At 42.4% G+C, this 24,475-nt stretch overlaps 2 protein-coding genes across 3 annotated transcripts; one reads left to right on the top strand and one right to left on the bottom strand.

Annotated features, from left to right (window-relative positions):
* Nucleotides 1–277: 277 nt before the first annotated feature.
* LOC131289604 (protein flightless-1) lies at nucleotides 278–5,493 on the bottom strand. Of its 2 annotated transcripts, none has more exons than XM_058318896.1 (6): nucleotides 5,219–5,493; nucleotides 4,436–4,781; nucleotides 1,463–4,357; nucleotides 1,085–1,235; nucleotides 734–1,012; nucleotides 278–654 (listed from the first exon to the last, which is right to left on the bottom strand). In XM_058318896.1, exons 1-6 carry the CDS (start codon nucleotides 5,283–5,285, stop codon nucleotides 520–522), a joined length of 3,873 nt encoding a protein of 1,290 aa, XP_058174879.1. In that variant the 5' UTR covers nucleotides 5,286–5,493; the 3' UTR covers nucleotides 278–519. The 2 variants fall into 2 exon arrangements, with proteins under 2 accessions (XP_058174879.1, XP_058174878.1); XM_058318895.1 differs by having other exon boundaries at nucleotides 4,436–4,785; nucleotides 5,223–5,493.
* Nucleotides 5,494–6,530: 1,037 nt separating this feature from the next.
* On the top strand, nucleotides 6,531–23,091 carry LOC131289704 (SH3 domain-binding protein 5 homolog). Its single transcript, XM_058319004.1, has 6 exons — nucleotides 6,531–6,628; nucleotides 7,095–7,468; nucleotides 11,470–11,532; nucleotides 15,395–15,691; nucleotides 16,703–16,786; nucleotides 21,375–23,091. Exons 2-6 carry the CDS (start codon nucleotides 7,406–7,408, stop codon nucleotides 22,404–22,406), a joined length of 1,539 nt encoding a protein of 512 aa, XP_058174987.1. The 5' UTR covers nucleotides 6,531–6,628; nucleotides 7,095–7,405; the 3' UTR covers nucleotides 22,407–23,091.
* Nucleotides 23,092–24,475: the final 1,384 nt, after the last annotated feature.

Here is a 24,475-nt window from a genome sequence, read left to right as displayed (position 1 = left end):
CTAGGAACCGTACGTTAATAAAATAAGGGAAATATCAAATCACTACATAACTGTTCAAATTAAAAAAAAAAACTATGCCAAAATCCCGGATATCCGAACACTTTCTTTACAGTAAACCATATACAATTACAAAAAAAAGCAGTAAAAACTGTTATAACTTCTCAACATACAAGTTATTAATAATGACTATAGAAAAAATGTTACCAGTACACGTTATGATTGTACGAAAGACTTTAAGCTTAAACAAATTCTCGTTTTCATACAAAGCAACAAAAAACCGACATCTTAAACAACGGTTAACACATCTGCTGCTCGTGGATGTTTGGATTGTGCAGTAATAAATAATATAATTACAATAAATTACAAAAGTCAAGATACAGTAATCGTGTAAAATGAATTACCCATGCAACGGTGCTCTCCGAGTTTGTCTTTCTTGATTTTTTCGTAAACTTATTTAAAGTTCGTGCGTTGTTTTATCTCTCTTTTATAGTTTGATGCTCCACGCCTGCTCAAGGTTGTTTACTCTGGAGGTTTCTTGTGCGCGCTCCAACCATGGAAGCATTTGGTAAACCTTTTCGATTCCTTGTTTTTCAACGTAAGGAATAACTTGCGCGGTCGCTCGGGTTGTTTGATGCGCATATGCTGAATGTAGACCTGTGACCATACATTATAGAAAGATAAGTATAATCATCAGCATCCGCTATAATACGCTTATTTGAATTTTTAAACTAACCTGTGCAGACTTGTAGGCCAGCTTAATCTCCACTTCGCTGCAGCGGGATCCCAGCCACAAGAACACCTGCTCACCGTTGTCCAGTATCATGATGTCATCGTCGGCCAGATCGTCCTGACAGAAGTCCGAACACTTTTCGGCCACCGTGAAGTAGCCCTTCTCGTTCGAACACCGGAACAAACGCGTGTAGCTCATGTACTCCGCATCGGTGTCGTACGGTTTGCGTCCGCCAAGTGCGACCCAGAAGAAGTTTTCAGGTTCCTCGCCCTCGTGGAGTATCTATTTGGAGCAAAAAGTATTGTACAAAACTGATAAGGGTCCGCGAACCTCATTGTGAAGGCTGGTACCGACCTGCAAGCTAACCCAAGGGTTGTTGAACATGTCTTCGGCAATTTCCTGAATCAATCGAGATTCTTCACCCGTCGTTTTCGATCCGATCCACACGTAAACGATACCCGACTCGGAGTCATCATCCGTTTCAAACGGTACGAACAGGATGTAACTGCAAGAGAAGAAAACGGTCAATAAAAGTCTACTATTACAATGTGCAAAGTGTGGGAAAATGCGAGACATGATTTTTTTTTATAATACTAAGCACCACGGACGGCACAGTAAATTTATGAAAATAATCAGCCTCAGCACGGACTTCGATCGAATTAATTCGACTGAATCGAGCAGGTTATTTTTTATACATATCATACCAACGGTTCGGTACTTCTGTATACTCACCAGAAAGCTGAGTTGAGTAAGGAGGCCTCCGGTTTGACCTGTATGAGGCGAGTGCAAAGAGCACTGCCGTTCTGGCGCAGGTGGTAGAACTCGACCGGGAGCTTTCCTTCCGGCGTACGCTGGCGCTCTTTACGCCGCCCGTTCTTGATAGTGAACTTGCCCTTAAAGTGCGACATGAACTTCAAGTTTTCCTGCTGCTGGTGTATCCGAACCACTTCCAGCTCTTCGCCAAACATCGATTTGAATTTTTTCTGCAGCGTAAAGGTAAAGGTGAGCCATCCCATATTGCCCGCCTCACGACCCTGCCAGAAGTACACCACACACTGTATTTCCTCGGCGGGAGCCGCCACTGGATCGAGTTGTTTCATTGTTTTCATCACCGGGCCCGCTCCCGTTGCTCCGGCACCAACGTCGTTCGCACCACCCGAGGCACCTTCACCGTCCACTTCCGTTTCGGCCTCGTCGTCCTCATCTACCGGGAGGCAGTAGCGGCAGAGAAACACGTAACACTCACCGGTGTAAAACACACCGAGTTCTTCCTCCGGCAAGCGCACGAACTTTTTGTTCTCCAACACGAACGGTTCCATCACGTCGAGGTCGTAGTTCCAATCTTCCGCAAGCTGTGCGGCCTCGATTGGTGTCATGGCCGGCTGGCGGGGCATAAAGAGTGCCGCCAGGTCCGCCTTGGTTTGTTGCTGCTTAGCCCACTGCGTGAGGTCGGCTCCGGTGCGAGCAACCGATTGGGCCGTGCGCGTAAAATCAACCGCAATGATTTCCTCCCAGCCAGTGAACTTCGACTTGAATACCTGCGTTTCAGTGCCTTCCTGAACGCGGGTGATCAGTGCGTACTCCGGTCGATCGATCATGGTGAACAGTTCTTGCGAAAGTTTAATGGCGGCCGCTCGCACCAGTCTTGTCGATTTCTTTCCAAACCACACGAACAAATCCAGATAGCAGTCGAGGATGTACACATTCTTGCTGGCTAGAATGGTGTGCGTCAGCTGCTTATTGCTACCACCGCCCGGAAGCTCTACCTGCGGCAGCTCGAGGTAACCCATGCCCAGCTGGATCTGGTAGAGACGCGGCGGAACCGGCACAAACTCCGGATCGACGTGCGATTGGTTAAGACATTCCGCTTCCTCATCTTGCGGTCCCTGGCCATCGGAGAATCCTAACGCACGCCAAAAGTCCAAGCTTTCCTGGCGCTGGTATTCCTGGTAGATTTCAGCCTTATTCTTACGCTCGTGCTTGTTGATCTTCTCCGCCGTGAAGCGGGCCTTCGATTTGAGCGTGTTCTTCGAGCGCACTCCGTACCACACGAATATGTGCAGCCCAGTGTCCAGTAGAAACACGTACCCGGGATCTAGTGACCGATGGCTAACGGGAACCGGTTCCAGATGAATGTTCGCTCCAGCATCATGCACACGGTAGAGCCGGATGATGTAAACCGAGTTTTCGATCGTATAGAAACCGGTCGGTGTACGGCCGCCCTCGATGTACGTCACATCGGTGTCGAACAGTGCCATAAACTCGTCCGATTCATCACCCTGCTCCTCGCGGATCGTTCGACAGCGGGCGCCCAAATAATTCCGCAGATTCACGGCATGGATTGCCGAACAGGCACGCTTGTCGAGGGTTGCCTTCGTTCCGATCCAGAAATATATTTCCCATGACAGTTGGCCGCTATCGTCGTGCGAGGTCTTTAGCACGATGTAGCAGTCGCCTTCGTAGAACTTGCCGTGCGCTGCCTCCTCGATTTTATTCGGTAGAAAATTTTCAATTTCCCAAACAGTCAGTCCCGGATACTGACCGTCCTCATCTTCGAAGATCTCCGAATAATCTACCGGCGGTTTTTCGAGCGTTTCGTCCCACCGTTTGGGTTTAAGATTTTCCACCTTGTCTTCGCCAAAACCGAGCCCATTGTTTTTCTCCTTTGCGATGTCCTGCATACCCTTGAGGATTTTGGCCGAGTCCTGGTTGTCGGTAGAGTCGTTACGAGCGCCACGCCGTAGGCGGAGCTTGCGCGCAATTGGATCCTTCCCACTATTAGCTGCTCCCTGAACCTGCGCCGGTACGTTCGCTCCCGCTAGGCGCAATTGTGTCTGAAGCGAGAAGTCGATATTATAGTACGCTAATCCGTCCCCTCGCTGAGCCTCAATTGGTTTCGGTGGCATCACAAGGTCGGGATTGTTGCGCAGATCCAGCTGCTCCATGTCAGTCAGCAAATGGATGGCTTCGGGGAGCGTGATCAACTTGTTGGAGCTAAGGTTCAACTTCTTCAGCGAGCCACAGCCCCGACACAGCCCCTCCGGTACCATTTCGAGCTCGTTGTTCGATGCTGAGAATACTTCCAGCGCGCTCAGTTTACCAATGCTAGACGGGATGCCCTCAAAGTTGAGCAAGTTGTCATTTACATACAACCGGCGGAGTTGTTGCAGCTTGCAGATGGCAGCCGGAAGGGTGGTTAACTTGTTGCGGGACAGGTTTAACGTTTCCAACTTGGTCAGATTTTCTATCAGCGGCGAAATCTCCTCTAGGACATTGTCGTTCAAATTCAGCCGCTTTACGTTGGCGAGATTGTACAGTGCACCTGGCACCTTGGATAGGGCATTCTGCGATAAGTCCAGCTCTTGTAGATTTGACAGACTGTCCAGCGAGGCGGGAAAGTTATTAATCGTACGTTGAGTGTTTCGCATCTGCAAACAAACCAAGCTTTGTAGCGACGGTAGCTGACGCAGCTGGAACAGCTCCAGCGGGTTGTCGTTCAATATCAGCGTCTGCAAATTCGATAAGCGTCTAGTTTGAGGAGGAAGCGTTTCTAGCTTGTTATTGGACAGATCCAGGAAAAGCAAATCGGTAAGATTTATAAACAACGATGGTGGAATGGTTTCAATTCTGGAACGAAACAAGAAGGTAACGACATTTTAGTAGGTGGTCCTACACAGCCTATTAACAAAGCAGTCTCTAACTTACTGATTGTTGCTCAAATTCAATACTAATAAAGCTTTGGCTCTTTCCAAACCCTCCGGTACTTCCTTCAGTCGGTTGTGTGATAAATCAAGCGTAGTCAACTCTTCCAGCTCGAACAGATCGGATGGAATGGTATGACTCTTTAGCTTGTTGCGGCGCACGTTCAACGATCGTAGACAGCCAAGCTCGCTCAGCTGGCCAAATAGCTTGTCCAATTGATTGTTTTTCATCGACAAGTGCTCAAGCTTCACCAGCTTGCCCATTTCGTCTGGTATCGTATCCATGCCGGTACGGTCCAGCTTAAGCCACTGGACGCCCGACATGTGCTTGATGTTTTTGGGGAATTTGTCTTCCTAGAAAAAGAATGAGAGTAAAATATAAAATAATCAACAAATTATACACCGGCGACTTTCAAATAAATCGTAAACGCAATCGAAAAAACAAAACAATGCCCCAAGTACGATAGGTATGTTACAAGTTCGAGAAAATTGAACCTTTCGATAATGGCACGTTATCGTTGCACAGCACACCTTCGCTTTTCTTTCTCCCAGAAAACATAGAAAACGGCTATGATAAAAATAGAATGTGTGTAGTTTTTGGGTGCTACTGCATGCAGAGCGGTCCAAGTATGTGAAGTATGTCACCTATCATCCCTACGCAAAGTACGATTTGCGTTACCAACCCTTCGCGTGTCTTCAAGTAACTTACACAAGCATTTCAAGTATTGCGAGGCGAATTGTTCCTTTTCCGCCCGTATAGAAGTACCTGTTAAAAAAGACCCGATACTTACGCTGAAGTCATTGTTGGTGAAATCTATTCCCCGTACAAACGGCAAAACACCTGTAGTACTCATCGCGGTAGTGTTTGCAGTAGTATACACCTTTTACCCGATGTTTCACTTGCTACACTGCGTGCGATTGACCTGTTCGATGTCGTTGCACAGACTGGTGGGATGGGACTGGCGGGTGTGTTTTACTAAAATTCCAAGTTTAACTTCAAAGTTTTAATGCATTTCAAGATTGCTCAAGTGCATTCAATCATTTCAGTACGTTTCTACTAAATTCTGTAGGAAAATGTTTATAAAATTCTTTTTTCGAGACACTTTTTCGTCACTTTCGTTGCCATTCGTTGCTTCTTCAGTTTCTCGGTAATGTACTTTAGTGGCCAAGGTTCCTGGTAATAGGTGTTGTCGAATCGTCCTATAATTTGACGTTTCTTTGGCAAACGGTTTGATTTACCGACTATCGACGTGTATGTCCAAAAAGTTTCGTGACTGATTTTATTTTTGTTCAATATTCGGTTCGGTTTTGGTGAGTTGAAAATAATAAAGCATCTTTAAAACTAAATGAATAGAAAAATAAATTAGTGCGTAAAAGAGATTGGAGGACAGTTCTTTGTTTTATACCGACTTAACTTCCCATATACCGACTATAAGATGCCAATAGATATGTCACTGTTAGAATGTGTTGCACCTGGACTTTCTATAAACATGCTGGCCTTGTTCGATCTCGACTACTGCTGTCTAGTGATGGGAAAACTGAATCCCTACAGGGATTCGAATCTTTCGATTCAAATCCATTCTGAGATCCGGATCTTCAAATCCGAATCCCAATCCGTCATATCATACATGCTCATCTAATCCCCAGAATCCGATTCAGAATTCGGTAAAAATGGTCAGGTCCTGATGAAATGGGTTTGGTTGGGTAGAACAACTCGGATAATGGACATTCTACTGTATTTCTTCGTAAAAAATAGGTTCCAGGAATTTTTCTCTCCTTAGATCGACTAGTCAGGAAATCTCTAGATCGACTATTTATGTGACTAATTCGACTCAAATCATTGTGAGTCGATTCAAACAGTTTAGGAACAAGTCAGAATAGAATCAAATCGAGTCCCAAATCTATCAAATCTGATTCGAATCCTAATCGAATCAAATCGTTTGAATCCGTCAAATGGGATTCAAATCTTTAGAATCCGTCAAATGGGATTCGAATCTTCGAATCTTCCGAGTCCCGATTCTGCCAACACTACTGCCAACACTATTGCTGTCATTACGCTGCTTACCTTTGCTCGTTGCGGACGCTCGTCGTGCGGGGAAGATGCATGCGTAATAACATTGCTATTTTTCCTGCACTTCCTTGTTGTCGCGAGCGCAGAGGTAGGGTGCGAGTCATCAGTGCTCATGTTTTCATAACAGTGAGTTAATAAAGTCTTCAACGGTTTGTGCAGTGGATCGATTAATCTTACCAAAATCCGAGCCGAGAATACGGATAGGCAGGTACAGCTTCGTTCAGTGTTTCTTTCTACCCGCTTGCATGACGCACCTTTTCTTTGTGCGTACGATGGCACAAAATATAGTCCCGTGCCTTTCGCATTAAAGTGAAACAAGTAATCGGCAAGAAAGTTTAACAGATAATGTTAGTTGTTTTTTAGTTGTTCCAACTCTACCAGTGTTGGTTGTACAAAACATCAATGCACTAATCGCATTTCGTCGATTGTGTGGGTTTACAAACGAAGAAAACGGAGTGAAACGAGCAAAAATATGCAATTGATGTGTGTCGTCCTAATGGGTGCTATTTTTAAAGCATACGTAGCGTAGTGAAAAACGTCCCCAGCGTGTCCCAAGTCTGATCACGCGGTTCTTGTTTATATTTCATTCTAGGCACTTGCCGCTGCTACGGGAAGAATATAAAAATAGTTCGGGAACGAAAAGAAGAAAAGTGTTCGCAACAGAAGACGAATGCAGTCTTCATGAAAATCGATGTTATAGTGCAGTTCAAAGGTGTTCCGAAAAGAAAGCGAAGTAACGAAAAGAAACTGTTATTTGGTGTACGGTCTGTTTAAATCAATAGGCTACAAAGATCCTTTTTGGAAAAAAATCGTGTACGGTTGTTGAACAGCAATACGCATAAAAGTGTCAAATCAGTAAATTATTGAAACTTCGGGAAATAAATCTTTGTAAACTGGCTAACCATGGCCTCGTCGAAAAAGAATATGGAGGAATCCGAAGAGACCGAGCTAGATCCAAGGATTCAGGTAAGCAGTGTATTATTCATCATGTAAACACGACTTTAAGAAAAAAAAAGTAAACATCTTAGTAAATATCCTAAAGTTGTGTCCTAAAGAGCGCGATTTGAATATTAAATGCCTCACATCTCAAGTATCGCATAGTTTAAAAACACCTTTTATAGTGATATCACATTGGAATTTCATCGATGCACTCGAAATTCCTACCCATTTGAGGAAATACCACAACTGGAAGCAACAGTTACCGTAACAGTTCCATGAGTGGAAACTCCATCAGCTGACAGTCGAGTGGCAGTTAGGACGGGGCATTATAAAACAGGAATTTCCGGGAGCAGTGATAAGATAAGAAGCAAAGATGTATCTTCGCGTCGTTTTGTTTTAACGGCATCAAGCGTTTGGCGGCAGAAAGACTCTTTCAATCGATGTTTGTTGCCATCGGCCATTGACGTATTTGTCTGCACAGCCCTGTATTTCCCCCCACTTTTATTAATCTAATTTTAACATCGATTTGGGTGTGCGATAAGTTTCAGACTACTGCACACTTTATCAACGTTCGCTTCTACTGGGTGTTTGATTGATGCATCGTAAACGAATGCACTGTTTTCCCGTGATTTGTGGTGGTCTTAGAATTACATATGTAAAACTTTATAATTTAAAATATTGCCTTTTAAATTATAAAGTTTTACATATGTAATTCTAAGACCACCTGTAATTGATGAAATTTGATAAGTGAAGCTTTAGGGGTCAGCGACAGCCGAGCCGAGTAGCGCCGGTTAGAAAATCGGCCCATGAGCGCCGGGGCTCACCACCTCCACGGCGTGTGTTCGAATCCCACCCGAGACCGGGACCCCTCCCCTGTACGGAAAGGACTGACTATCCACGACGTACACATAGAGTAAAAGTCTAAAGTAAGCCCTTAAAGGGCAGACATGACCAAACAAGATCGTTTACGGATTAGAAGAAGATGATAAGTGTAAACCCGTTGTGTTTACAGCCGTAGCATTCGAATAAATATCGTGTTTAGATAGTTTCAAGAATGCTCGCCAAATTAAACAATTTGATTTATCAAATTAAAATTTGTTTATCGTGATGTCGAGTAAAATTACCCGAATAAGGGTTCTACTTACATCCATCATATGATAAAATATTAGTAGCTTTAAGAGACTTCATACAGCATAAGACTTACATATAACTGTATAGGGTTTACAATGTAGTACAATGAAGAGTACTGTAGAATTGTTTTTTTTTTTTCTAAAACCATCGGCTCATTTTAAGTATCTGAAACGACATGACCTGGTTAAATTCTAGAGGATAATTTTTACCATCTTCTACTTATGAGTATATGTGTTATAGCAACTTTCCTCCCTTGAGTAGTAGCTATTCCCTATGGTGGGAAACATAGAACACGTTTATTCACAACGTGAGAGTGGAACAATAAGCTAATTTTGGTAAAATTAACTTCTAGTGGCGGAAAACGTGCTCCAGTTCTTATTTTTAGCATATGTTTAATGTTGCCTTTAAAAACGTGATGTACTAGCAAGGTTTATAGTAGCCGAAAGGAACTGTTTTGCCAAATGTTACTCTTAATACATTTGCTATTTTTTTTTGCTACACTGCCATACAAAAATGCCATCTTACGAACATATTCCTTTTAAATTGAAAACAATTCTAAATCTGCAGCGGTAGTTTTAGATAATACCGTTACATGCCATTGTCCCTACCGCTGCATTAAGCATTGCATATGGCGTAGAGTTTTTCTGTCTCCCCTCCGGGTGGCCCTTAGCATGGGGCCCTAACAACTTCACTTAAAAAGATTTCATTTTTAGATTCCTTCTCACCGTCGGAGGGTAACAGAATTTTCCATGGGAACCGTATTCGCCCGACTCGGGAGGGCAAAAGCAGATAGGCTAATGTTACTTTAAAAAACGCTGCAGACCCTGGGGGCCAGGTTCAGGTTCACGTTAGTAATGTGTTAAAGTATCAGCCCCATCTTGCTGGCACTAGAGAACGTTGGTCTTGCTGTCAGCGAACCTGTTCTCCCCTTCTTGAACCGGTTTTCTCGTCCGATGGGCCTCATCCAGCTGTTATACGGCGGGTCCCACACAAGGCAACCGAAAGCATCGCAACATCTTCGGTTGTAAAGGAAAGAGGAAAGACGAAAAAAATCGTAACCTTTCTTCACTTGTGACCAACACGAATACACTCCTAGTGTGCCGGGTGTGTTGAGTCATTTTTTTTAACCCATCCTTGAGCTTCTCAGGTGCACAAGATCTTGTGTTTCGCCTTCACGAATCGAGTGTGGCTGTCGAAATTTGGGTTTCTGCTTCGAATGGGCCCACCAACACCACCCAGCCTTATATGCGACGCGGGGCCAAGAGATAGGGAGGGGTGTGTTGCTCATCGACCTGGTCGTTGGTTTCGAATACGGCCCCCACCATCTCCAACGTAGCAATGATGACGAGCATCCGCCTGATGGTTGTGACCCAAGACGTCGTCTGGGAACGTCAACAATGGCGCCGCAAATAAAAATAGCAATATTCACAAACTGCGCACAAACTTTTATTTTCTTAGTTTCTTTGTTCTAGGGTAGTTTTTGTTGTTTTATTTAATGTTTTTTTCTCTCCTGGCTTAGTGTTTTGCATAAAAATGGCAGTCGCATGCGTAAACAAATGCAAACAAATGTTCAACAAAACGAAGGTTGATTTCGTAATCATCTTCCCAATTTTTGGATGCCTGAATCGTCATAACATTTTTGTGTGATTTTTCCAAATATCTATACCAACAATAATGACCGAATACCTAAGCCTGTTGTTTCCAAATATGTTAGTATAACCAGGAATGTTTGTTACCTTTTTGAAATATTTTAACGTTATCAAAAACACTATTTTTCTCTGAGACACACCCCCTGAGTATTCAATGCCTAGTTTGCAACCTCTTTCTTTCCGTGCGTGTTGACACTCAATAAACCTTCCTTAGGACGTATTCTATCTACAAGAGGCTCTCCAACAAAGAATTGAACTGTATTTTTTTTTCTAAAGATCAATGTTTGTTGATCCAACGCTCGGGTTATCTTGTTCAACCTGTGTATCAACCATCACACCCTGGCTGGCACTGTTGCGGTGCATTAGTCATCCATCTGCTGCAGCACTATGCATTATCTTATCAGTTACGCTTATCAGCCGGGTGTAAAAATACTGTACACAAAAGAGTAACACAACAACGCCCCGTCTTATTGGTTTGCACAGCAGCTTTTGTGTTTATTTCTCTTCGGTTACAAAATTTTCCACAAATCACTTGCGCGGTTTCTCAATGCACCCTTCTGTTCAATTGCAGCCACGTGCAATAGTTTTCTTCGTCTCTTCATTTGAAGATGCAGTAAACCACCTGCTGTCTTTGGATGCTACTCGTTGTTGCCCATTGAGTATCCGTCAGTCCCAGCAAAGGGAACGTTTGTGTAGTGTATACAGTTTTCTTTACTTTAGCCCTAATGATGCCCTTAGGGCTAACTGAAGAAACTCTAGTAGTAAGTTTTAACGTGAATATCTTCTAACAAGGAACGCGATAAGTAAAGAAATGTGAAAGTGAGGTGGCACTATATAATTGGCAGAGATTTCATATCGAAATCGAACATATTAGTTACTCTTTTGTTAATGTTCCGATGAGACACATAGTTAATGAATCAATTTTCAAATTGGATTGTATCTTGTGCATGTCATTTTTTATAGAAGAAAATCAAAAAAGGCAACCATTTGTGCATAGAAAGCTAATGGAAATTCGTTAACTATCATGAGCTAGAGGCCCAATTTATTCTTTACCCTTGTATTCGTTGGAGTGATGCCAAACAGAGACTCTCTTGATGGAGATAAACATAGACATGTCTACCGTTTTCTGTTCGCCAGGATTCAGGTCAATTATATTTGAATCCCTTTTTTTATCGCATCATACGATTTCTCACTCAACCAAAATGGATGTATAATAAATTAATCATTTTTCCTATTCTTGCTTTATAGATCGAGCTGGAGAATCTCAATACGGCTACAGATGATATTAACAAGCTGGAGATTGAACTGGAGGTAAGCCAATCTTTTTAAAAGCAAATACTGTTTCCATTGTGTGTATCTTGTAGAATAGTATATGAGTAGCTGTAAAAAACTGTTTATTATTTGACGGTACAAGGATTCGATAACGAACAAAACAATCTGAAAAGTGTTTGGACATAGTGGACTTACCGCAACGGTTAGTTCATAGCTTCACCAGTTTACTATTATGTCGCAGAATGAGCGATTGTATTATTGAAAAACGTCTGTTTTACATCTAAGGTCAAGGATTTGCGTCGAAAGCAATAACTAACTACACTCAACCTAAGCTGTTTTTTTACAGTCCCTGAAATGAATGTTGGCTTTTGCAATTGCCCAAACTGTACGTGGTCATAAATGAATGCAATTACTTCATTACCTTTCCGTTCTGTTCGTCGTAACAGCGTTTGACTTCTGTCGGACGAACTTCTTTCTGCAGATCGTACGAAAAGATTCAGGTTTTTGCTGCACACGTAGTTTAGTTTAGAAAGAATGTTGGTCGCTTGTATATGTGTTTCTCTGGCCAAGTTCCAGGTGGTCATGCGAAAAAACGATTATGTAATAAATTTTCTAATACTGATAGGTCTCAGTATTATGAACTCATCATCGAGCATTTCTATTTTAGTCCTCAAGTAGAGCGTCACTATTATGGAGGGTCTTTGTTATTAACATTTAAATCAACCTAATTAAGTCGGTTTCATGAGCTCTCAACCGCATCCGTGCAAAACAATGTTTTAGTTCATTTTAACGATTATAACGCTTTACAGTTAAAACGTTCCAGGAATCCCCGCTTCTCACGACAGTGATGTCATAACTTAAAGTATAAAGATTCTATAGATCCTGATTGATGCGAACGGTACTAATCGGTTGCTAATATCTTATGATGTAACCATATCTGTACATCAAAAAGCACTTGTGTTTTCCCAGCTTCTAACGTGCCAATGCAATGCAAATACCGCAGTAGAATGGACATTATACACAATGAAGTGATAAATGTAGCCTACAACCCTTTTAACCCTTGGTAGGAAAGTCTCCTATTTTAGTGGAACTACTAATAAGCTAATCAGGTGAACATTGGAAAAATGTAATGTTAGTTTTTTGGTAACAAACAAAGTTCCTTTTCTGTTGGTTAGTCGTCCTCCATCAAAGCAATGACAGTTTAAATTGTTTGCATTTCTAATCGCATTCTAAATATATTTTTTAAACAGTTAGAATCCACGAAGGATTTTCAATATATTTGTTTAATGTGAATGCGTAATTATGGAACAAACGATGACTTGACTTGATCATTAACCACTTTTCCAACTATGTCACAAAAACCATCACTGATTAGTTGCGTGCATTGGATGCCGTGGGAATCTGAATCGTGGCGTTCGTAACGTCCCCCCTACAGCCAGTACGACATGTCCGTCCGTGCCAGTATTGTCCGTTCAAATAACCACACAAGCATCGGTGCCCACTCGAGCCTCAGCCCTCTATGGCACATTTAATAAGATTACCCTCAATTCGTTCATCTTTACCATCACCGAAGCTTCTTTTTCAAGGGCTTGCCCAAGCATTGTTACGTGTGTTGCGGTGGCCACAGAGATGGTTTTTCTCCCGCCCGCCCTCTCATCTCCGATGGTAAGATGCACCAGCAAACCGGTGCGCTTGTGGGAAAACCACATGTCATATCCACTTATGCGCATTCGCTCCACACCGTGATTACCGTACGGCTCATATGCATGCATGATGCTGTTGGCCGGTAGAGGATTGTGGTTACGAAAAAAACGTGCACAGTGTCACAAAGACTTTTTTTTCAGGCAGTCTTAGTGCTTCTCTGACGGGGGTTTCCCGTCGCATCCGGATGGGTTATTTTGAGTAGCCTTAAATAATTGAGTTTAAAAAAGTTACATACATACATTTTTCATATGAATTTCAAACTGAAGATCAAGAAATTGTACGATGATTTTAATTCTTTTTCACTTTGATGATCTTTTCATGGTGGGTGACAATATTAATAGCATGTATTTGCAACGCCTTATTGGCTCTTTTATTTTGCAAATACACAATTTAAAAAATTTCATCCAATGTAAGTTGATCATATCGATTGGTATATACTAAACCTACGATAAAGACGAGCGCTTCGTCTATGTCAACTTGGTAATTGACCAAGAATCGATAGTATTATGACGATGATTGTAGGTTCAATGTGATTGCCATAGATATTCCATTGGTTTCCTTGTTCAATGATTAATACTTCTTTGCGACGTAATTTCGCTATCACTTGGAAGCTTCTTTTACCTGTGTTAAAAGGTAACTTTTCTACAATACGGCCTGGCCGTCCAAATATATAAAAAAAAAAAAGGTAACTTTTCATATAAACTAAATAGTTTATGTAGAAATTGAACAGAAAACGCTTTGATTGAATGTTACGCTAGCCTACTGGGAAATTCAGATCGACCGTTGTTTTTGATATCGATTTGCTGAATTGGTTGCATCAACGAATGGTTTTACAACTGATTTCATTTTTAGCGCCGTTGACGATGATGTCATTCCTATGGCAGGCATCCAGAAGCCGTAATAAAGTTGATGCGGGTTAAGGTGAAAAGCATCGACCAGTGGTAATACAAGAAATAATATACTGAGAGGCAATGGTTCTGTGGCATGGATGCCAAAGACGGACTAATGAAATGCGATCGAAACAAGGGTCTTTTAGTTGTTGATGGTTGAGGAATAAACGACGCCATATTATCCAAACGTGACTAAACGAACGAAGGTTCTACTTGCTCTCCACCACCAGTATGTGGGACATGTTGTGTAGGAAGCAGGTTTGTAGACGTACTTCTTTTAGACAGAACGTCATGACACATCGTTCTAAGGTGTGCCTTTTTAGATGGCAGGGAGTTTCACAGAATAAAGAAAACACTGACGTTTATCTGAACGTAAACAGTTTTGCAGAAGAAAAAACTGAGTTCATACTAGAAAAAACTGTAAAACTAGAAATATATTTTAAAGAAAAATTTCAGTGTATACTTCTATGATCATGATTTGTTTATCACAACTTGTACGATTGATGCAACTAAAGTTTCATTCATTTTACCATTTTAAGTGTGAAAAAGGTGTACAGGAACATCCATCCCTTGCAAGATGTGAAGGTTAACGAAAAAGTGCCTTTCGCTCGCTTTTGATAGAAGAGTAGTTGTTGCGAGTCTTTTTTGAAAACTGTAAAACAAACACAAACCGGCTCGGCTTAAGTTGTTGTTTTCGCACCGCTACACAGCAATGCCCGTTTTTGCATGCATTGTTTGCAAATCACATGCCTTGGTGTTGGCAGTGTTGCTCGCTAGTATGTCTTGGAGCTCCCCTTTAAATGGCCGCAATTAATTGAAGCATCATGGTGTATCACGTCTCCGGGCCTGCGGGAGGCAAAGACAAGTGAAAACAATAAATGAAAAAGAGTGTTTTAAAACCCACATGCCGGAAGTAATTGTCTTCTACGCGAGTGAAACAGGGGGTTTTGTTTTGTTAAATAGTTTTTGGGCCGGAAAGTTCTCCCCAGTGCCCTCAACATGGGTAGCTGAAATGGGGAATAAAACATTCATTTAAACGAAAGAACGTAAGGAAAAAAGTTGAAATTGAAAAATTTAAAGATTTTTGTAGCTCATTATACTGGGAATTTGAGGATCAGCTCAGCCAGTTTTGGGAGATACAACCTTTTTTGATTTACTTATTTGTTAATTTAGTTACTAATTTCAGTAGAGGCGGGATTTTTGAAAAAGTTCTTTATTAGTACACATTTTGCTAAATATACCTTTAAAACCATTTGCCTTTCTAATTGCTTGTGTTTTTCTGGTTTCTCTTTCACCATGTTTTCCAGGAAGCCAACTCCACGTTTCGGATACTGATGAACGAATCAACCCGCCGGCTGAAGCTGTCCTCCAAGAAGCTCGGCAGCTGCATCGAGAAGGCTCGCCCGTACTACGAGGCGCTGGAGAAGGCGAAGGTGGCCCAGCTGGAGTGCCAGGCGGCCACCCTCAAGTATCAGCGGGCCAACGAAATTCATGCGGCCGCGAAGGAAACAGTGGCACTGGCTGAGCAGCGCTTCATGTCCAACTCGCACGAATGGCAGTTTGATAATGCCTGGCAGGAAATGTTGAACCACGCTACGATAAAGGTACTACAGCAGATGCTATCCACCGACAGGTGTAATGTTTGTGCTGACGGTTGGCAAAGTTGATATTGAACCTACTGAACAAGGCACAAATTCCTGCTTTGGTCAATAGTTTTAAAGAACACAGACTCGTAGAGATTGCTATTAAATTGCTGCTTAATATTGTAGTATTATGTTATCTTCAAACATTCATTTCATTCTATTCTATCGGTCTGGTTTCTCCGATATCGATTTCGTTCAACAATAACGGTGAAAGTTAAAAGAGAGTGGCTGCGTTTGCTACCTCGTTTTACATCATTTGTTACACCAGCTGATATGCCGCTTGTTGTCGTAAAACTGTTTCCTCTTCGACCTCGCAAAACACATAGGGGAACTCTAGGATGGATGACGAATCGATTGCACCAGTTTCATTTTTACAACGCGACGGAATGTTTTTTTCTCAATTTTGGTGCTCTCCACCATGACCTTGCCGTTATTAAATTCCGTTCGAACGTGTTGTATTTTTGTTACTCACTGTTTGCCATGCGGTGGTTTGAAATCATAAATTAACACATTTCACAGTATATGACAGGTGGGAAAATGAAGAATAAGAAATGTACCTTACAGTGCTAGCGAATTCCTTCCCAAACACTTAGGCACCCGAAGGTACGTGTGTTTAATATTTTTAACGACACCACGCTAAACTATGCGCGTTTCTGGACGTTACGTGCCCAGAATCTAAAGAATCTAATTTAAGCACTGCTGAGAGTTGAGCGCAGAAGTGCTGGCGTTTGTGGTTAAGAGAACAAAGCTTAATGATTGCATTAAGGAAGACAAACGAACCAATCGTTCGTAGTTCTTTGTTAATCTGCCGCCATAAAATACATATCCTGGTTTGCTTCTAGCATGCAAAAACATATTACTAGACGCATCGGAATGTTGTTCCTTAGGGTGATGCATCTTCTGTTGGAATCTTCATATTTCCTTATTTTTGTTCTGCTTCACGATGCTAATTGATTTGTTTTTCATTTGTAGGTAACGGATGCAGAGAAACAAAAGGCTGAAAGCGGGGCAGAACATCAGAAAAAAGCGAAGGTGTTTGAGGAAGCGGAAAAGAAAGTAAGTAACACATGAATGTTGACCAAAACACGGTGTGGTATTAAATGTGATGCCTGTAGGTCATAAACAGAAACCGACAAACGAAATTAATTAAATTTCATTTGAACCCTATCATGATGGTTTGTCGTCTCTTAAGCTACATAATCGTTGGATGTGTTTTGTTTTGTAAACATATTTGGATGTGCAATTTCCCATAGTTAAAATAAAAGTAAATTCATACTAGGACAAGGAGCGAAATACTAGAAATTTGGGTCGGCCTTGTTATTTTCTAAATTTTAAATACCACAATAAGCAAGCAAGTAACTGGGTTATACCACAGTATATCGATTTGCGAACTGCTGAAAAAAAAGACATAACCTTCAGCATCAGCGTGGTTGCGACATGCGACCTCGTTAATCTACTGCCGTAGTACCGTACTACAAATATGTCGGCAAGTTTCGCCCCATACTGAGCGCTGTGAAGCTTCGGTTGTCGGCGGACCACGGACTGCACGTGAGCACCAAAACGTGGCTTGCATGGTGACGTTGGCTTGCGGAGCAAGAGAAAGGGGCAGCAGTGGCAATTCAACGTTTCTGACCCAACATCTAATGCGTGTGTGAACTGAAGCTATTGATGTGCCCCGCACCTTCCTACAGGTGGGAGGCGCACGGTGCGTCGACGATTTTTCGCGAAAAGCGAACTCCTCCCCTCGGCAACGTCTTCCATCGGATATTTATATCCTACTCCGCGAAGGAGAAGCACTTCTACACCGATGATGAGTGCATTGGGAAGCAGATGTAGCCAGGGAGAGCGACATTAGCGTCCGATAGGTTTCAAACGCGTTCGGTGCGGCGTGTCAGACAGCTTAACACATGGCTTCAGTCCGAATGCGCGCGCGACCGCATAATGCTTCACGATGTACAAATCATGTTACTTTTCGCCCCTCGCCCGCGGTTTTTTCCCGCCGCCACCATTACCATTTCTCCAAGCAGCAGGTACTTTTTTACTCCCATTGCTTCCCACCATCGATGTGTAGGGGGCGCCCTGCGCCATCCAGTGCATGCATTCTCATCGGGGGAGAGGAATCGACCACGCGATAAGTTTACCCCCTACTTTCAAAACATACATCGTACACCCTAGTGGTGAGTGAAAGTGAATTTTTTTCCCGCTCGTTTAGCGAACTGTCGTCGACTGAGGCCGCGATAGTAACGGTTGGCAACGGTTTCAGACCGTGGTAAATTCGCTTTCCAACGTGTTTTGGGCTGAATTTGCTTCCGGGGGACGATATCCACCCAGTCAATTTAACGATGTTTATCGTGCAGGTCCCCACATGCATGCAAAGGAATTCGTTGGGAATTTTGTTCCTCTTCGTGTGGAACTAAACTGTTCCCTGGGAACAAGGTTCGCCTTTTCTGTTTTTTTTTTGCTCTAAAGCTGCTTCATTCAATGAAAATTAAAAGAAATTGGTATCCTATTGGAGCAATATTTTTATGGTATTAGCGAAAAAATGTACATACATTAAGCATTATTGAGAAAATACATCTGTACGTTGGATGTGTTCATATAAATTGGATGCGTTGGATGTGTTCGCTCTACTCGATGCCATGGTCCGTAGGTATGCTTTCCCTCGCGCATTTGGTGTTGTATTTCACATGTGTTGGATTCATAAAAAGAAGATATGTGATAAAGAAATCGTGTCAGTCACTTGACACACTGGCGTTTTGTTTTTTTCCCGACACTAAATATGCGCTTTCATAACAAAAATTGTGGAAAAAGTTACGAATCAACCATTTGAGAAATTTGTAAACTTTTTTTTCAATGATAATAACATTACGGGAAATAATTGGATGTCGAATATGATACACTTACATGTACGCACAGGTTTTTTTTATATTTTATGATCCGGTTAGAATCGAATTTTCTACCTGCACAGCACGGAAAATAAACTACCATTTCCGAATGCTACGTGTGCAGCAATGTCTCAGCTAAAAAAGCCGTCATGCACCACGACTGAACGCGTTTGTATTCGGACCAATTGTGCGTTGCTCCCACTCAAAAGCGCCGTTCGTTGTAGTGTCACGGTTCGCTAGGAAACGGTTGGCTGCTTGCTTCCGGTCGGTCGGCATTCGCTATCTCCCACTTCGGAAGGAAAATTGACGCAAACGCGGCCCGTTCCGTACCGGCGTGGACCAGGGCGGCGATCAATTAGACATTCAAATCAAATTCTAACTACTGGTAACTTATGCGCCCCGGTTCGATGCGCCCGGAACACAATAGAGCACCGGTGCCCGATTGAACAATTATGCTGAGGAAACCACCACCAGATGCTGTTCCGTTCCGATGCGTCCTGTGGCGCATAGTTATGGCGTCAGCGCGTTACGTAGCAGAGCGTAGATATAAATAAATAAATTGACTTACTTTGCCCTCCATTTCTCTTATCTCCATTTCTGGTGGCGAAAGATGTAACGCGTTGTTTTGGAAACTATAAACCGTTTGAACGCGTTTTTCTTTTAGACTCATTATCATCGTCGCTCGTGAAAGTCAAACCAGGTTATCCAGACGTGTGGATAAGACAAATAAACATAAAATGTTGCTCCGAAGCAGGTAGAAAAAATTCTTCACCGAATGCCATCATAATAAAACAAAATCATTAATGAAAAAAGGCTATTTTCAAATTTTGCCTAGACTATTTTCTTTTCGTTGCCAAAATTTGGACTAAAACCAAAAAAGATAATGCAATGATGATAATAATTTTGACGAAGACATGTCCTTATACCAATCGGTGAATTATCTATAAAAATAAATAGATCTATTAAACGCAAACCTACTGGAAGAAATGACTACTGAAATGGTTTTCATTTGTATATAAAATGCAACGAGATGCTGCATCCGTTAGAAATTGATGTCAGCCTTGCTGTTTCTGTCGCAATGAAACAAACCCCATGTGCTGATGGAGAAATACAGCCTGCCCCTTACTCCTATCCTACGCTGTGCCTTCCCTCAACTCCTCGGAGGTGACACATTTTTGTCTCTGCCACGACAAAAACCCAATTGTTATGCTTAGCGGAAAATCACTTGTTTTTCCACTTCTCTCAACGACTAGTTTGGTAGCTCCGGAAGTAATTAGTCGGGCGAAAAGCGGTACGTTTCCTCCAATTTCACGGCATTGATGGGCGGATGGTGTTGCACAACACCGAGGAAATCAGGTTGGCGGACGACGTTGGTCGAAGTGTGAAAAGTTTCATTCGTAATGGAAACGATTGTATGTAATGTTTCTCAATTTGAACCATCAGCCACCGGCATAGGTTTAAAAAAAATAGTTTTAGGATCATTTGCATTACTGAATTCCTTGCGGGATTTAGTTTTTTTTATAGAAAACGTCTCACCACACGAGCGACGCAGTACGTAACAAGATTAGAATCGGAATACCAAGAACGACAAGATTCGCCGTACGCAACATTGACAGTTCGTCCGACTCGCTTGCGGGGCATGAAGGGCGAAGGAAAAGCGTTATCAAACAGCGGCCTCCAAGCAGACATTGATCACACAACCGATACAGCGTCGGCAAATCGAACGGCACCGGCAAACCGTAAACCAGGTGTTCAGGTGTTCGTAAGCGGGAAAAATCAAATTTTCTGCTTTTGCCAGGAGACTGCGACCCCCCTCCCGCCTCCCACTGGGTGCGTGGTGCGTAACTACCTACTGAGGGCTTTTCAGAGTGAAGGCGAAGGTTCGTTTGCCGTCCGGTGAATTGCCTTACGTAATGTTTGTTCCAGCGAGGAGCTGTCCAATAGCTTTTGCGTTAAGTTTCTTATGCCACCGGCTCGGGTGGGAAAGTTGCACGTTTCTTGACTTTCTTTTCTTTGCAACACTCTTTGTATTGCTTTCCTACAGGTTTTTGTGTACTTTGGAATATAAATTTCTTAGCGACATGAGAAATTAAAAAAAAAATGGCTATGTTTTGTAAAATTGGGAAAATTCTAGCGTAACAATTGTAACATGTGTTGTCGGTTTTAAACATCAACATCACTTTGCTGTTTACAAGGTTTTTTGTTTAACATCTAGGCATGATTTTATTCATTACAGTGAAAATTATTTCATCTAGAAATAATTATGTTTAGAATCGATTTTAATCATAGTGTTAATTATTTCTTCTAGAAATAATGATGGTTAGAATCGAAAGTGTTGATAGTACCTTGGAAGTCAAAATATATTTTCAACCATCGGCCGATCGTTGCAAAAGCCATATGCGCACTATCGCGTGAACTGCCTTAATCATTATTTACTGGCTGGACCACAAAACATTCGTTTTGCTCACCACTTGCTGACACAAAACCATTTTTGGTCGCTTATTTTTAGTGTAAATTATGTGTTTCTCCTCTTTTATTTCGGAAAGATATGCAAATTGTAATTAAGTCATATATTTTTTGGGGACAAGAGTTCATAAAAAAAATTATTTTCTGGTGACAAGAGTTAATCCATCCATAGAATTCTAACCGTCAGTCCTTCCAACCATCAATCATGAAATTAAAATCAGCCAATTTTGTTCTATCTAAATCATTATCATTATCTTTAATTTCATCTTTTCGTTTTTTTTCGCTTCCTCAAGGTACAACAACTGGAAGAACGTTATCGGAGGAGCATACAAAAGTCAAGACCTTACTTTGACGAAAAACAACTGTGTCAGGAACAGTTGGAAGCTCAGAAGGGTCGCATCCAGCAACTGGAGCAGCTCATCCAGGCGTCCAAGAGTGCGTACAGTACGGCCTTGCGGAACCTGGAGAAGATCAGTGAAGAGATCCATCAGCAGCGGGGCGATCTTAGCCAGGCTGCACCTTCCGGTCCGCGCGAACCGGGTGTTGGCGCGGAGCTAGCAAACATCTTACCCACGGCAACGCCGGCCACAAGCAACAGCCCCTTCCCGTACAGTAGCACAATGCCGGATATTTCGAGCGAGCTGGACAAGTGTGAAATCCACTCAGTGGGCAGTGCCTCACTGGCGACCAGTTCGGCTGTGAGTGAGAAGGATCCTACCGAGGAGGACGACTACTCGACGGTGACACTGCACCACGACGACGACGATGTCGATGATGATTTACATTTGGAGCTGCTGCGGCAGAAGGTGCGTACGTTGGCGGTTCGGCCGGTCGAGGGAGGCGACGGTCAGCAGCAGGAGCAAGATGTCTGGGAGCACGAGCTGAACGCCACCGTCGACAAGCTCGATCACCTCATGATGCTGCGCGAGTGTTCTCGCAGTAACTCAGGAACGGTTCCGGCGTCGTCGTCGTCGCCATCGGTCGATCCGGCCCAGTACAGCAGCTTGCCAGCTACCCCGAAGCACCAGCAGCAGCATCTCGGTCGCGGTGCATCCCTGTCACCGGTGTCGCCCATGCACCATGACCAGCACTCGATCAAGATGTTCAAGAAGCTCGACCCGCTGCCGCTGGCAAACGTGTCGATGTACGCGCTTCCAACGTACCTTAGCAGTGGATCGGCGGGTGACACCAGCTGTGGGACTCTACTAACACCAATCTCTGCCACATCCCCGCTCGGTGATACGATGAACCATAGTGCGATGCAGAGTTCGCGTCCAGAGACCCATCACTCGGACCTGAAGCTGAAACGAAAGATGTCTATGTAAGGTAGCTGGTGGCTCGCGATGGTATAAATCAAACACGGGGACCACACACCATCAATTGAACATATAAAACTACATACCCTCATCGGTTAACATATTTGCGTCGAATGCAGGTAACGGTGTGTGAAACTGATTATGTAGATTTTGCCACGCAACCTCTGGCCCACTGGTTGGTCCTTCACTGTGCGACCACGGCATTAAATATCGCACTATTTTAAATGGTTGATCGCCAGGTGACTAGAGTATAAAAACCGGATCGTGTATCGACTGTGTTGCAAAGCCGTAAAGTAAGATCGGGAGGCCATATCGAGGCCTTTCTCATTTCTTCCCTCCATGATGGGGCATTTTTGTTTCTTCTCCGGTTCTTCTAGCGATATGACGCACTGGGAATACAGACTTTTTTTTTAAAGAAAAATGGCAGCGCAGGAGAGAGATAAAAAGCACCTTAGAATGATCTAAACATCTGCTAAGGAAAAGAGAGAAATCATAGCTTACGTTAGTGTTCGAGAAGTAGTATCGGTGAAAGGTCAGCGTTTTCGTTTTCCGATTCCGGGCGATTTTAACGGTTTTAATATTAAGACGTAAGTAATGGTAGAACGGAACGTCCATACGGTCGTTCATATGTCGAAATGTTATGCTTAAAGTGTATAAATTGTTTAAAATAAACTGTATTGTGCTTTACCCGGTACACAGAGAGTTGAAAATAGAAACCACAAACAATAACACAAACACACAACACATAATACAATACGGTGGAGCTAAAACAATACAGTAACGTTACATACTATCTTATCCGTAAGGGACGATAACCCCGATAAATGATTTATTAAAAAATTCTAGCATTGTTAGTAAAAAAACAAACACTGTGATTAGAAAAAATGCCGCAGAAGTAGAGCTCAAGCAGCAAATAGCAATTAACGAAAATTTTCCTTAACATTAAATGCACGTTGATGTGCACAGAGAACACTGGGTTTGAAAATCCCCTCATGCGTCAGCGAGCGTTAACTTGCAGTATACCCTACCGAAGCGATTGGATTCCATACGGGATGTGGCGCATAACTCAGGCATAAGCAAAAGTAGTATACGCACCATAGATCTTTATTATTATATTATTTTAATACAAAATTTAAATGACATCACAATATGTAGATCTTTCACTTATCGGTTTGTCACCAAACAATGTCAAAAATTTCCAATTTGGCTAGTGTATTGTTTTACTTCTATGTACTTCCTTTGGGATTGCATTTATTTGTTGTGTTCGGTATATCGTTTAACATAGCAACCCTCGAACTACCAACACGCCAACGGCGGACTTGTTGTTTTCACAAGCAGATTCATTTTACATCTCGTTTCGGTAGTTTAGTCCCAATTCCTTGGTTGGACAAGATAACACATACAACAACAAAAAAAACTACTTTTGCAAAACCTGCCGTTCAAACCATAGCGACACACCCAAAGAGCAAAAGAACAAATATGACAGGTATTGGAGCTGAGTAAAGAACCACAACCATAACAGCAATGGGTAGGGAGCGAACGATCATAATTAAGCAGCTTGTATTAGCAGATTGGGTAGTGTATGGTACGGGTGATCGTCCACCGTATCGTTAGGCACGCATTGTGCGATGCACTGGCGATAAAAGGGATATCAATTAGGATACGATTACCTAGATAATATAACAACGCTTCTTAATGATAGTGAAATATCATTAAAGAGGATAAACAAACTGTATGGTTATAAGTGAAAATACAATTAAAATCTAAACAAACATTTAACAGTAGTTATTCTGTTTCTATTTAACATAACATCAACAGGTACTGGAAAAAAGTGTCACCACTCATTTTATTATATTAACGTTTGTTCGTTCCATATTTGGTAAATTTATTAACCACTGCTTATTTGGAACAAAGATTTTCATGAACTTTTGTTTTGGAGTGGTTTTAAGTTTTTAAGGTACTTTTCACAACGCTTAGAATTTGTACTAGAGTTTGTAGTGTTTGTTAGAAAATATGGAACATTGCACAATGATTGTTCTTATTGAACATTTTGTATTTAAAACATTCCAAATACAGAT

Source organism: Anopheles ziemanni, chromosome 3, assembly GCF_943734765.1.
Source record: "Anopheles ziemanni chromosome 3, idAnoZiCoDA_A2_x.2, whole genome shotgun sequence".
In the NCBI taxonomy this organism is placed as follows: Eukaryota; Metazoa; Arthropoda; class Insecta; order Diptera; family Culicidae; genus Anopheles; species Anopheles ziemanni.
The sequence above is the reverse complement of the archived record's forward strand: the minus strand, read 5'-3'. Positions and strand labels throughout refer to the sequence as shown.